Below are 13,885 nucleotides of genomic sequence, written 5' to 3' on the forward strand. Positions count from 1 at the left end.
CAGCGTGCTGAGCGGCTGCCACTGCCGCTGTCGCCGCCGCCACCGCGCCAGGTTTTGGCTGCGGCCACCTTCCGCCGTCCAGGGCCCCTCCGTCCCGGCCCCGGGACCCCGGCTCCCCGCTAGCCCCGGCCCCAGCCCCATGTCGGAGAAGAGTGTGGAGGCAGCGGCCGAGCTGAGCGCCAAGGACTTGAAGGAGAAGAAAGAGAAGGTGGAGGAGAAAGCGAGCCGGAAAGAGCGGAAGAAAGAAGTGGAGGAGGAGGAGAATGGAGCTGAGGAGGAAGAAGAAGAAACTGCTGAGGATGGAGAGGAGGAGGATGAAGGGGAAGAAGAAGATGAGGAAGAAGAAGATGATGACGACGAAGGGCCCGCGCTGAAGAGAGCTGCTGAAGAGGAGGATGAAGCTGATCCCAAGCGGCAGAAGACAGAAAATGGGGCATCGGCATGAGCCCCCCTGCCAATGGGCTGGGGTGGGAGGTCCCTTAGGGCCTGGAGATGGGGGCAGGAACCATGAGTGCAGCCACTCTTCACCTGGCTCCTTACTCTGGGCCCTGTACCAGAGCTGCCACGCTCTTTCTCCCCAGCCTCCTCATGTCCACCTCTCCAGACGCTGCCCCCCCCCCATTCTTCTACTTCCTGACCTGTTCCATCTGAGTTTCCCAGCTGGTTCCCAATTGCCCCTCTCCCTCTTTTTCTCTCTTCCTCCCTCCCACCACCCCCAACCCTCCTCTGTTAGCCTTTCTTTCCTAATCACTGCATCCTAGCCTCTTGTCCTGTCCATCCCTACCCTGCCTGATACCTGGGTCCCCCTCACATCCCCTTCTCTCAGACAGCGCCAGGCCAGGGTGGGGCCAGGGTCGGGACCGAACCCCACAGCAGCCCTCCTCACCTCCCCTTTTTGTATAATTTAATAAAGAAATGGTCGCGCTTCTGTTTAAAAAAAAAAAAAAAAAGGGAAGGGGCGCCTGACCAGGCAGTGGCGCAGTGGATAGAGTGTCGGACTGGGATGTGGAGGACTCAGGTTCGAGACCCCAAGGTCGCCAGTTTGAGCGCAGGTTCATCTGGTCTGAGCAAAGCTCACCAGCTTAGACCCAAGGTCGCTGGCTTGAGCAAGGGGTCACTCGCTCTGCTGTAGCCCCACGGTCAAGGCACATATGAGAAAGCAATCAGTGAACAACTAAGGTGTCCCAACGAAAAACTGATGATTGATGCTTCTCATCTCTCTCCGTTCCTGTCTTCTGTCCTTATCTGTCCCTCTCTCTGACTCTCACTCTGTCTCTGTAAAAATAATTAAATTAAATTTTAAAAAGGGAAGGGGCAATAGTAGTGGCCTGTGAAAGGGTCGTGGGCTGGTGGGCTGGACCTAGTTCCCCCGGCCCCTGACAGCCCACCTGCTCAATCCTCTGTCTGGTTGAGAAGCATGGCTGGTGACTGGAGACAGAGGTAGAAACAGGGGAGAGACAGAGGGGAAGAGAGGCTCCCCCAGGGCTCTCAATTAACACTGAAGGGGAGGGGCATGCAGATACACACTCATGAAACTAAATAAAGTTAAATGAAAATAAACCTGAGCAGCCAGCCTCTGGGTAGAGAGAAAACAAGGACTTTAAACATGCGGCCTTTTGTGACTATGTTAAGAGTAACAAGAGTCAGTAAGATAGAGAGAGGTTACAGTGAGGACTATGCTGAGTCTAGATTGCTCCGGCTACATCCAGGGAGGTTTCTTACCTTCGGTGTTGGTTGGTGTGTGTGTGTGTGCATGTGTGTGTGTGCTTTGTCAACTGATTTGCATGCATCACCACCAAAAAAGGAAAAACACCCTCCTTCTCTGACTGCTGCAGATGGCTGGGTGGAGGGGGTCCCATGGCCCAGCCTCAAGGTGGGCTGAAGGCTGGCCAGCCCTGGGGGCTGTGAGGGGTGTTCAGGTGCACTGTAAAGGCTTGACTGCCTTCACATATCCAGTCCTCAGCCTTCCCCACCTCTGTCCCTGTCACACATCCTTGAACCTCCACATCCATTCCCTGTACCCTCGATCCCTGCCTCCCTGGGCCCTGTGGTCCCCATTCTTGTCATCTATTTCCTTCTCCGTGCCACACCAGCATTTGCTGCCTCCCGCCATGCCCTGTACCCACCTTCCTTGGGGGCCACCCTGGGTGGCCACATCCTCATGGCTCCGTCTGCACCCCCTGAGGTCTTCAACTCACCCTAAGCTGTAGCTAGTGTCCAACCCCAAGGGAGGAGGAGCCCTTGCCCCCAGCACTGACCTTTGGGACTAGTCTTTCCAGGTCAGGCTGACAAGGCATAGTGGTCCAGGCCCCTGCCCGGCCCCTGGCTCCGGCACTGCCAGTGCCCACTGGCAGTCAAGGGCTACACCACAAGCAGCTAAACACATGACTCTGATAAAAGTTTCTGAAAGTTCTGACAAACCCCATGAGAACAAGCTCTTCTTCCACCATCCCTCAAACACCCCACCAAGTACAACAAAACACAATAAACTCAGAAAGAGAGAGAAGAGAGAGTACAGTCCAGATCAGCTTCCTGGGACAAGGGTCCATCTAAGAGACTTATTATTTGCTACAGATCTAAGTGGACCAAGGGGTCCTGTTGTGGGTGGCAGAGCCTGAGCGTGGGCCGGGAGAGACAGAGGCAGGAAGGGAGACAGGGAAGACCAGAGAGCCATTGAGGGGGGTGACAGAGGGAAATGGAGACAGGGAGCATATGTACCATGGAAGGAGGAAGGGACAGCATGGGGCAGGTGTAGGAGTATGCAGGACTGGTGATTCTCTCCTGGCCCCTGGTGGCCACCCCAGCCCAGAGGTTACAACTGAATAAAAAGCAAGTCAGCTCACACCCTGCTGTCTTCTGTTAACAGTGTCTGTTGAGGACTGGTACATCAAGCTGACCCCAGAACTGGAAGGGCTAAGGCCTGGTGGGCCCATCTGTCCGTGGCTGCTGGGTAGGGAGTTGGGGTTGGGTTGGCATCCTCTACTTTCTGTCCTTAGCCCTCAGAGGCCATCCAGGTCCCTTGGCGGGCAATTGGGTAGCTGAGTAAGGAAAAGGGGGCCTGTGGCTACATTCCTGCCCCCCGCCCCCCCCCCCCGGGGGCTGGCTGTCACCACACAACTACCTGAAGAAGGGCAAATGATGCAGGCTTAGGACTCCACCAGCCCTAGGTGACTTGGTCTTTGCCAGGATGCCACATCCACCTCCAGCTTCTTATAGCATTTGATGAAGCTTTGTTCAAATAGCTTATTATACTTTGGTCTCTTTCTGTGATCTTTAGTAAGGCAGTCTTTGACAAAGGACTGAAAGTCCCCAGAGAAGCCCATGTGACTGAGCAGGAGCAGGGCTCTTCCTGCAGGACCTTAGTGAGGACCTCAAAGTTCATCTTAAACAGCTCTTTATTAGGAAACCGTCCTGTTGCCATCTTGACCTCAAAGTTCATCTTAAACAGCTCTTTATTAGGAAACCGTCCTGTTGCCATCTTCACCAGGCAGATTCCCAGGCTCCACAAATCGGCCCAGATGTCATGGTCTGGCCAAGGGGGAGGGGCTGTCAATGCACTCAGATGTCACATAGGCGGTGCCACCAGCACTCTGCATTTTGGCCTTGGAGTCTACAACCAGGCAGCCGCTGACACTGAAGTTGCAGAGCTTGGTCTGGCCCTGTTCGTCCAACGTATGTTGGAGGGCTTGACATCCTGGTGGATCATGCTTCTCCTTCAGTATCGCCACCATCATCTTGCCCAGGATCCCTTCAGAGATGAGGCCCTGCATCTGCTTCTTCAGGTTCTCTGCACAGGTGCCCAAGCTCCATGGCAACGAAGACATCCGTGTTGGTGATGGAGGTCCCGGAAGCACTGCACAATGAAGGGGAAGTCGTGGCTCTTCAGTACCACATCCAGGTCCATGAGGATCCATTTGCTCTCTTCCTAGTTTCCTGAGGGTCGCATTTGTTTGACGAAGATAATGTGGCCCACCTTCCATACCTGGCCACATGTGCCTCTGCTTCTCTCCCCCAAATTGCCCAGGTCGTTGATTTCCTCCTGGTAGCACTGGCTCCCAATAATCAGGTAGCCTGTCTGTTTCATGATCTCCTGCAGCTTCTGGTCAATATTGATACTCGCCACACTTGCAGGGGTCGTCAAACTTTTTATAAAAACCGCCCACTTTTGCAGTGCTGGTCAACCTGGTCCCTACCGTGCAACCAAACAGCGCTGCGATTGGCCCATCATGAAAGCTGGAACGCCCACTAGTGGGCGTTCCAGACCAGGTCGACCAGCACTGCAAAAGTGGGCGGTTTTTATAAAAAGTTTGACGACCCCTGCGAGTGGCAAGGTGGATGGGAGCTCCAACATGTGGCAGGGTCCAGTGTGGAGCATGGGTTGCTGCTGGGAGCTCTGTGAGGATGGTGAGCAGCTGCCGCCACCTTTGGCCAGCAGGAACTGCAAGGTGGGCCTCGGCTGCTGGATATCCAGGTTGAGGTCGATCCTCCTCCAACAGGCCTCAGGGTTCTACTGCTTCTGATTTAATTCTAGGCAAGGGCAGCTTCTGCTCCAAGGAGGGCGCCGCCATCTTTCCTGCTGCTGCTGCCATCACAGCACACCTGCTAGTCGCCCATCAACTCAGCAAACACTGCACTGCCTACTACAGTTATTTTATCTTTGTTTTCTGATTTCTCTTTGTCTCCATTGTTTCTTTTCCCTTGTGTTTCTGTCTGCTATTTTAGTTGAGAAGTTTTCATGGTTTTTCTCCATTTCCTTTTTTTTTTTTTAATATTTCATGTCCTCCGCTCTGGATTTTTATTTTTGGTTACCATTAGGTTCGTATAAAATGTCTCACAGATACAATAGTCCTCTTGCTTCTGATTACATCTTATCTTCATTCACCTATACAAGTTCGGTCCCTTTCCTCCTCCTCTTTTATGCTTGTAATGGCAAATGATCCCTTCGGTTGTGCATTTGTTACCAATTTATAGTTATTTTTAATGCCTTTTCCCCTTTAACCTTTACATAATAAGTGTTTAATACCCTATTCAGAGGTAGAGTTGCAATTTCCTGCTTGATTCTGTCAATTTTGAATTCTTTTGTCCTTTTGTTTTAGGTAGAAGAGCTCCTTTTAGCCTGACCTGTGGTGATGCAGCAGATAGAGCACTGACCTGGAACACTGAGGTCACAGGTTTGAAACTTCAGGCTTGTCCGATCAAGGCACGTACAAGAAGCAACTATGAGTTGATGCTTCCCGCTTCTCCCCTACTTCTCTCTCCTCTCTCTCTGTCTCTCTCCTCTCTTAAAAAGAAATAAATTAATAATCTAAAAAAAAACAAATAAGAGCTCCTTTTAATTTTTCTTATAATGCAGGGTTGTTAGATTCCTCAGCTTTTTCTTTTTTGTCTGAGAAAGCCCTTATTTTTTTTTTTCCTTTTAGTGTGTGTGTGTGAGAGAGAGAGAGGAACAGACAGGGACAGACAGACAGGAAGGGAGAGAGATGAGAAGCATCAACTCATAGTTGCAGCACTTTAGTTGTTCATTGATGCTTTCTCATACGTGCCTTAACCAAGGAGCTCCAGCTGAGCCAGTGACCTTGGGCTTCAAGCCAGCAACCTCTGAGCTCAAGCCAGAGACCATGGGGTCATGTCTATGACCCCATGCTCAAGCTGGTGAGCCCGCGCTTAAGCTGGATAAGCCTGTGCTCAAACCAACGACCTCAGAGTTTTTAACCTGGGTCCTCTATATTCTATCCACTGCTCTACCACATGGTCAGGCAAAAGCCTTTATTTTTCATATCTAAAGGATAACTTTGTTGGATATATTATTCTTGGCTAGTGGTTCTTCTCTTTCAATACTTTTAGTATATCATTCCATTCTCTCCTGTCTTGTAGGGCTTCTTACTGAAAATTCTGAAGGCGTTTCCTTGGTAGATTACTGTTTTGTTTTTGTTTTTTTCCTGACTGCCTTGAGACTTGTCATTAATTTTTGACAGTTTTAATGTACTGTGTCTTGGAAAAGGTCTCTTTGTGTTGAGATAATTAGGTGTTTTTACAACTTCTTGTATTTGAATGTCTAGCTCATCCCATAGGTTTGGGAAGAAGTTCCCATTAATTATTTCCTTTTTTTTTTAAGTTTCATCAATTATTTCTTTGAATAGGCTCTCTGCTCCCTTCTTTCTCTCCTCTCCTTCTGGGAAACCCATTATCCTCATGTTGCTCTTTCTAATGGAGTCAGATAGTTCTCATAGAATTCATTCATTTTTAAAAAAATGTTCTCTTCTTCCACCTGAAACATTTCTAGATTTCTGTCGTTAAGCTCACTAATTCTCTTCCATGTGGTCTCCTTCCTCTATTTCAATGCTTTCTAATGCTATTTCCAAAGCTTCATCTCATTTATTGGGTTCCTGAACTCCAGAATTTCTGTTTGGTTCTCTTTTATAGTTTAATTTTCTTTGGTAAAAGTACTCCTTTTATTAATTTTGTTGCTGAGTTCACTGAACTGCCTTTCTACGTTTTTCTTGTATCTGGTTGAGTTTCTTCATAACTGCAATCTTGAATTCTCGTCATTTAAATGAGTCTTCCATGACTTGGAGTTTGGTTTCTGAAGAACTTTTATTTTCTCTTGGCGCTACCATGTTACCTTTGTTTTTCATAGTACTTGGTGAATTGTCTCTCTGCCCGTGCATTTGAGGGAGTGAACTCTTTTCTCATTTACTGTTTTGCTCATAATAATTCAGCAGATTGATAAGTAGAAGTCTTTTGTTTCCCAGCAGATGGTGACATAGAGCAAGTTTTGTTTTCTCTTACTTACGCCTCTTGGATCATGGTGTGGTGGCCTGGCTTTGGTTGTGGAAATCGCTGCATACCCACTGGGGTGGTTGGTGTCCCCTCTGTGTCCAGGTTGCCTCGGTTTGGGGCACCACCACTATGGTGGAGGCGGGGACAGGGTTTGTGAGCTCCCAGCACTGCCTCCTCGTTACTAATATCTACCAGCCCCACAGTTTCGTTTGCCATGTCTCTACTGCCTCTACTGAGGCTGCCTCAATGGACGAGGAAAGGGAGGCTTGTTCTCAAGTCCACAAACACTGCTTCCTTGTTGGTAATGGCTGTGGGCACCACTGTGCTGTTTGACACGTCTCAGCTGCTGCTACTGGGTTCTGCGGCAGTGGGGTGGCAGTTTATGAGGCAGGGACACTGCTTCTGCCCCTTTTACCATCCAGGCTATGGTGTGAGGGCTTCAGCCCAACTCCTCCACCATGAATTACCACACTGGCTAGGGCCATGGCGGGTGCGAACTGCATCTGCAGCAGACACCATCTCTGTCTCTCCCCCATCCCACCTCCACTACTGGTTGCAATACCCTCACCTTTGGATGTAGCACTGCATGAATCTCATGGGCATGTTTGTGTGTTGAGCAGAGGTATCTTTGTTGAACTATAGTTATCTGACTTACAAACTTAAGGGGAGATACAAAGGGGTCTTCTCACTCTGCCATGATGCTGACATCACCTTCTCTGACCATATTTTAAATGTGTGTAAGGAGCTTATTCATTTTGCTAAGAATAGCAAATGAATTGATAGTAGGGGCTACAGTCTCATTGGTAGTAGGGGCTACAGTCTCTATTTTGTAACTGAGAAAACAAGTATAGAGAAATTGAAGAGATGTATGCATGGCCTTAGAAGTCAGTAGTAGAAGCTGGAATTAAACAACAGATAAGGTATTTCTATTCTAATCTTATTAGAATAGATTCTGCATGAGTTTTAATCAAAACTTTATATTATAATTTACATGTCAATATATGTGAAGCCTCTAAGAGGATACCACATACTGTACAAAATGAAATATGTTTGTGGTTTATGATTTTCTGGGCTCAGCACTTGCCTGATAAAAACATTATACATTATGCACAGAATCAGAAAAAGACCAGGTGACTTAAAACCTAAACTTTCACCATTAAAACAAATAGGAAAACATCTGGTATATTAAATGACATAAGAGCCACACAGTACCTTGCTCAGTGCCACCAAAGCCATCAATTTCATAGTACTGGGTCAAGGACTGAATTTCAGGCAGTGCCATTCAGGTAAATTGTGGAAGATTTACATATTTCTGAAGGAAAAGCATTTCATAAAACAGGAACAAAGATTTATGGAATGCCTTACAAATATTATTTTGGTGCATCCTCAAAATTCTTTGTAGGAAAGGAATTGGCTAACACAAATAAAAATGTGCCAAGTAACAATGAGGTAAAATAGGCATGACTTACTGCAGTCTTCACTTCTGCAATTACACATACAGCTGCATGTTTGTTTTTTCCTTGATGGTTAGTCAGGTATAGCCATCAGAGGGGACATAGGACAGACACAGGTAAAAAAAACAACAAAAAAAAAAAACAAGAAACGATTATACTACAGATCCAGAGAGACAGAGTGACTGCATTGCATGCCAAGGAGTGACATAGGAGGGAACACCAAGTGAGTGGGCTCAACCAAGCCAGTGGGGAACAGAGAGGAATAGAGGACCAGTGGGCAAGCAACTTTACTGGGAGTCAGGGTGTCGTACACAACAAAAAGCTCAAGGGGATTTCATTGGTGTGTTTGAATGCTACTAGGTTACATAAGGTAAGGGGCAGGTAGGAAAAGAAATTTATGGCAGGGGCCAACCTTATCCTACTGGTACACCTGGTTGCCTTGGGAGATGCCCATGTGTTGTTTGTGTGGGTGTTGAAACAGCAGGAAATATAAGGTTTTAAAATTTGCGATACACCATAGTTGATATTTTCCTCCATTATCCAATCCATGTAGTTTGTCCTCAGCCCACATTTCAGCTGATTATGATTCCTTATCAGATAAGGTGACCTAAGTTGGCTCAGTGGTAGAGCGTCGGCCTGGCATGCAGAAGTCCCGGGTTCGATTCCCGGCCAGGGCACACAGGAGAGGCGCCCATCTGCTTCTCCACCCCTCCCCTTCTCCTTCCTCCCTGTCTCTCTCTTCCCCTCCCGCAGCCAAGGCTCCATTGGAGCAAAGATGGCCCGGGCGCTGGGGATGGCTCCTCGGCCTCTGCCCCAGGCGCTGGAGTGGCTCTGGTCGCAGCAGAGTGACGCCCCGGAGGGGCAGAGCATCGCCCCCTGGTGGGCAGAGCGTTGCCCCCTGGTGGGTGTGCCGGGTGGATCCCAGTCGGGCGTATGTGGGAGTCTGTCTGTCTCTCCCCGTTTCCAGCTTCAGAAAAATACAAAAAAAAAAAAAAAAAACCACCATGGTGGTGAGGAGGGCAGACACATATACAGGAAAAGCGTCTATTCCACAGAGGAAAACAGGCTGCCTGCCGCAGGTTGGGAAATAAGCTGACTGCCATTTACAGAGCTGCTCATCTTTTCCAGCTGATTACTGAAAGCCTCTTCTGTGGTGGATACACGCTGATGAACATTCATAAGGATGCTCATTTCCACACTCCATGGGCCCATTCTGGGAAGTCCATTAATATACTCCTCCCCTAGACTGCCTTTCTAGCAATCCTCCAGTGTTGTTTCTCCCAAGTTCTAACTACCTGAACTATCGTACACGCCTCATTAACCAGAGTAAACACTTTTACCCACGTCCCTCCAAGATGAACAGTAAAATGCACTTCTTTAAGTTACACCCATAGACAGAATTATGAAAACTTGTTGAATGTGATTTAAGTGGTTCTGAGAGGGGAATTTAAAGTTTTGAAGCCTTAAATAAGTAAACAATCAAACAATGAGTAAAAAGAAATGAGCTAAGCCTCCAAGTCTATATACATTATAAAAAGAGCTGACTAAAGCCAGAAAAATTAGATAAAACAGGTATTTTTAAAATGAGACTTGCCTGACCTGTGGTAGCGCAGTGGATAAAGTGTTGACCTGGAATGCTGAGGTCACCAGTTCAAAACCCTGGGCTTGCCCAGTCAAGGCACATACGAGAAGCAACTATTACTATGAGTTGATGCTTCCCACTCCTCCCCCACACCTCTCTAAATTTAATTTAGAGAAAAAGAAATAAAAGTGAGAATTAAAAAAATTAATATAGAAATTACGGAACATTTTTAAAAGGATTCCCCAGACATGTTTGAAAAGAGAAGAAAACTAGGCAAACACCTGGAGAGATTAATTTTTTTAAGTTAGACATTATGAATAGAAATGCCAGGAGTAAAAAATATATAATACAAGTATAGCCGAGATCTTTAAGTGACAATAAATTTATTGCAGTAAATTTGAAAAGTGATTAACTGAATATTGTGCTAGGAAAGTATAACTTAAGAAATAAAAATACTCCTGACCAGATGTTGGTGCAGTGGATAGAGCATCGGCCTGGGATGCTGAAGACCCAGGTTCAAAATCCAAGATTGCCACCTTGAGTGTGGGCTCATCTATTTTGAGCGTGGGATCACCAGCTTGAGCACAGGGTCACCAGCTTGAGTGTGGGACCATAGACATGACCCCCTGGTCGCTGGCTTGAGCCCAAAGGTCGCTGGCTTGAAGCCCAAGTTTGCTTGAGCCCAAGGTTGCTTGCTTGAGTAAGGCATCACTGGCTCAGCTGGAGCCCCCCTGTCAAGGCACATATAAGAAAGCAGTGAATAAACAAGGTACCACAACAGTTGATGCTTCTCATCTCTCCCTTCCTGTCTGTCTGTCTCTCTCTCTCATGCACTAAAAATTAAAAAATAATAATAATAATAATAATAATAATAAATTAAATAAATAAAAATACTGAGAACTAAAATGAATTTCAAGGAAAACTGAATCAGTGGTTTAAAATCTACTCTTACCCACATGAAATCCATTAAGTCTAAGCAGTTTTACCAAGAATTCAAAGAGCAGATACTCCTAATGTTAAACAAACCTTTATATTAAAAAAATTGTGAATGCTCTCATAGCTCACTTAATAAAGCATCATACAATTTCATACATAAATACTGCAGTTTGTAATCCTAAGAGAAAAGGTGTTTTTCTTTGGAAAGTACAATGACAATATCATTTTCCCACCCAAATGGTAGCAGGGTATGCATCAGCAGTTTTTACTTTTTTTTTTTTATTATTTATTCATTTTAGAGAGGAGAGAGAGAGAGGAGAGAGAGAGAGAGAAGGGGGGAGGAGCTGGAAGCATCAACTCCCATATGTGCCTTGACCAGGCAAGCCCAGGGTTTCGAACCGGCAACCTCAGCATTTCCAGGTCGACGCTTTATCCACTGTGCCACCACAGGTCAGGAGTTTTTACTTTTTTACTACAGTCATATCTTATACATTTTTTTTTTTTTACAAGAGACAGACGGGAAGGGAGAGATGAGAAACATCAACTCATAGCTGTGGCACTTTCATTGTTCACTGATTGCTTCTCACACGTGCCTTATCCGCGGGGCTCCAGCCAAGCCAGTGACCCCTTGCTCAATCATGCGACCTTGGGCTTCAAGCCAGTGACTTTGGGCTCAAGCCAGCAACCATGGGGTCATGTCTATGATCCCACACTCAAGCCGAATAAGACCACACTCAAGGCAGCAACCTCAGGTTTCTACCTGGGTCCTCAGTGTCCCAGGTTGACACACTATCCACTGTGCAACCACCTGGCCAGGCCCTTATACATAATTTTGTCTACTGGCTTTTTCACACCAACATGCTACAGTGTGTTCCATATTTCAAGATGTTCACCCCCATGGCTGCACAGGCCCATGTGGTCCAGAAGTGTAGCCTCTTCTTTCACAACTTCCCGTGGCTACAAACGACGGTGCAGTGAGTGCCTCTACAACGCCAGTCACTGTGTGTACCTGTCTCTTCCACAGGCTGAGGATGCTTCCCAGAGCTTGTTCCATCCTGCCAAACCAGTCCACACAAGAGTGGCATCACAGACCTGTGCCCTGCACCTTGTCAGCAAGGCATTGGAGTCATCATTTCTTGTACTTTGAAATTAATTTTTGGCCCTGGCCGGTTGGCTCAGTGGATAGTGTGTCAGCCTGGCATATAGACATCCTGGGTTCATTTCCCAGTCAGGGCACATAAAAGAAGCAACCATCTGCTTCTCTTCCCTACCCTCTCGCCCTTCTCTCCCTCTTCCCCTCCCACAGCCAGTAGCTCAACTGGCTTGAGGGTTGGCCCCGGACCCTGAGGGTAGCTCCGTTGGTCCAAGTGTGTCAGCCTCAGGTGCTAAAAATAGTTCAATTGATTTAAGCATCAGCCCAAGACAGGGGTTGCCAGGTAGATCCTTGTCAGGGCATACATGGGAGTCTATCTCCCCGCCCTTCGCACTTAAAAAAATATTTATTTTTGTTTAGCTGGAGTCTGTGTTGTTTTAGTTACTAGTGAAAGAGAAATGCTTTCTTATTGTGCTTATTTTACTGGCCATCTGGATTTTTCTTGAGGATCAAGCAGCCGGTAACAGAGGGGGTGCCTTTGTGAGCAACGGGGAACAGGTTCTGGCAGGATATGCTTCATGCTTCTAGCTATCTATCTCTACCTCCCAAACCCACAGGCACGGAAAGCCAGGGGCCATAGCTAACAGGCAGGCAGGTACTTCTCTCACAGGAGAAATCCCACCCCTTGTCCCAAAAGCCCAACCTAAGTAAAGCCGGAAAGAAGAAAGCAGAATCCCTCTCTACTGAGCAAACAGCCTGCTTTAAAATCTCTGGTGTGGAATGTAGAGTTGGCCCTAAGGAAGGAAGGAGGCAGAAGAGAAGGCTCAAAGAGCAGTGGTCCCCAGCCACTGCCCAGTGCCACACCCAGACGCTGACTCAGGTGGTCCAGGGTCCAGGCAGGAACACTTATAAAGTTCCCTGCCGCTGCCGCTGCTGTGTAGCCCACATGGGTGCCACCACCAGAGCCTGAGGGAAAAGTTCCCCAGGAACAGAGTGTCTCTCACCTTTCTTTCAAGCCCTTTTCAACAGAGACAGCTGGTCAGAGAAGGGTTCCTACAGACCTGTTTACCCTCTTCGAAGCGGAAAGCGCATCCCTAGACAGCCAGGAGCCCACCCAGGGCACAGGCGGCCCAACAGCTCCATCGCACTGCAGCCAACCCCTTTCCCCACCCACATCTGCTGGTTCCAGCAGCGGCGACCTGCTGGACACAAGAGTCCTGAAGAACAACAGTCCCCATGCCTGCAACAGCCTGCCCACACCACTCCGGCTTTCCCCGTCACAGAGCACCCTGCGCCTCTGCGGCCTGGTGGCACCATCGCCCTGGGGAACATGCCCTCTAACATAGCAGCAGGTCCTGGAGATGCCTGCCTGTGACTGCACTTGTCCTAACCTGCAGACTCCAGAAGACGCCCCCATATTCGGTTGAATGGTGGCCCCAAAAGATATGCACACATCCTGACTCCCAGAACTTGTGAATGTGACCTTATCTGAACAAATGGTCTTTGTGAATGTAATGAAGGATCTTGAGATGAGATCCTCCTGGATGGTAGAGGTTAGTCCTAAATCCAATGACTTGTGTCCTTATAAGAGATGGAAGAGAAGACATGGTCAGTCAAAGAAGCCATGTAACCATGGAGACAGGGAATATAGGGACACATCTACCAGCCCGTGAACACTAAGGGCTGCCACCAGAAGCTAGGAGAAAGCCCTGGAACTGATTCTTCAGAAGGAACCAACCCTGCCCAGAATGGATTTCAGATTTCTGGCCTCCAGAACTGGAAGAATAAATTCCTGGTGTTCAAGCCACCGAGTTTGTGGTTATTTGTTACAGAAGCCATGAGAAGCTAATACATCACCCAAAACTAAAAGTGCTCTTGAGAAAAACTGCAGGATTAGGATTTAAGTGCAGCACCCATGGGTGGAGAAGTTGACTGCTCCTTTAATTTTTTTTCCCTAAGTAGTACACTTAGACACCTAGACTTCAGGAAATGGAAGTCACTCCCACCCCTGGAGAGGCCAGGAAACACCCCAGCCCAGGC

The 13,885-nt window shown here is 47.7% G+C and overlaps 1 protein-coding gene and 1 pseudogene across 1 annotated transcript; one reads left to right on the plus strand and one right to left on the minus strand.

Annotated features, from left to right (window-relative positions):
• Positions 1-926, plus strand: LOC136316812 (parathymosin). The gene has a single exon (XM_066249031.1). It carries the CDS (start codon positions 140-142, stop codon positions 443-445), a length of 306 nt encoding a protein of 101 aa, XP_066105128.1. The 5' UTR covers positions 1-139; the 3' UTR covers positions 446-926.
• A 2,191-nt stretch (positions 927-3,117) lies between these two features.
• On the minus strand, positions 3,118-4,568 carry LOC136317144 (dual specificity mitogen-activated protein kinase kinase 7-like; annotated as a pseudogene).
• Positions 4,569-13,885: the final 9,317 nt, after the last annotated feature.

Source organism: Saccopteryx bilineata, chromosome X, assembly GCF_036850765.1.
Source record: "Saccopteryx bilineata isolate mSacBil1 chromosome X, mSacBil1_pri_phased_curated, whole genome shotgun sequence".
In the NCBI taxonomy this organism is placed as follows: domain Eukaryota; kingdom Metazoa; phylum Chordata; class Mammalia; order Chiroptera; family Emballonuridae; genus Saccopteryx; species Saccopteryx bilineata.

Bases quoted from the DNA above. Each gene is read 5' to 3' on its own strand.
- LOC136316812 (XM_066249031.1), top strand. From the start codon at position 140: ATGTCGGAGAAGAGTGTGGAGGCAGCGGCCGAGCTGAGCGCCAAGGAC.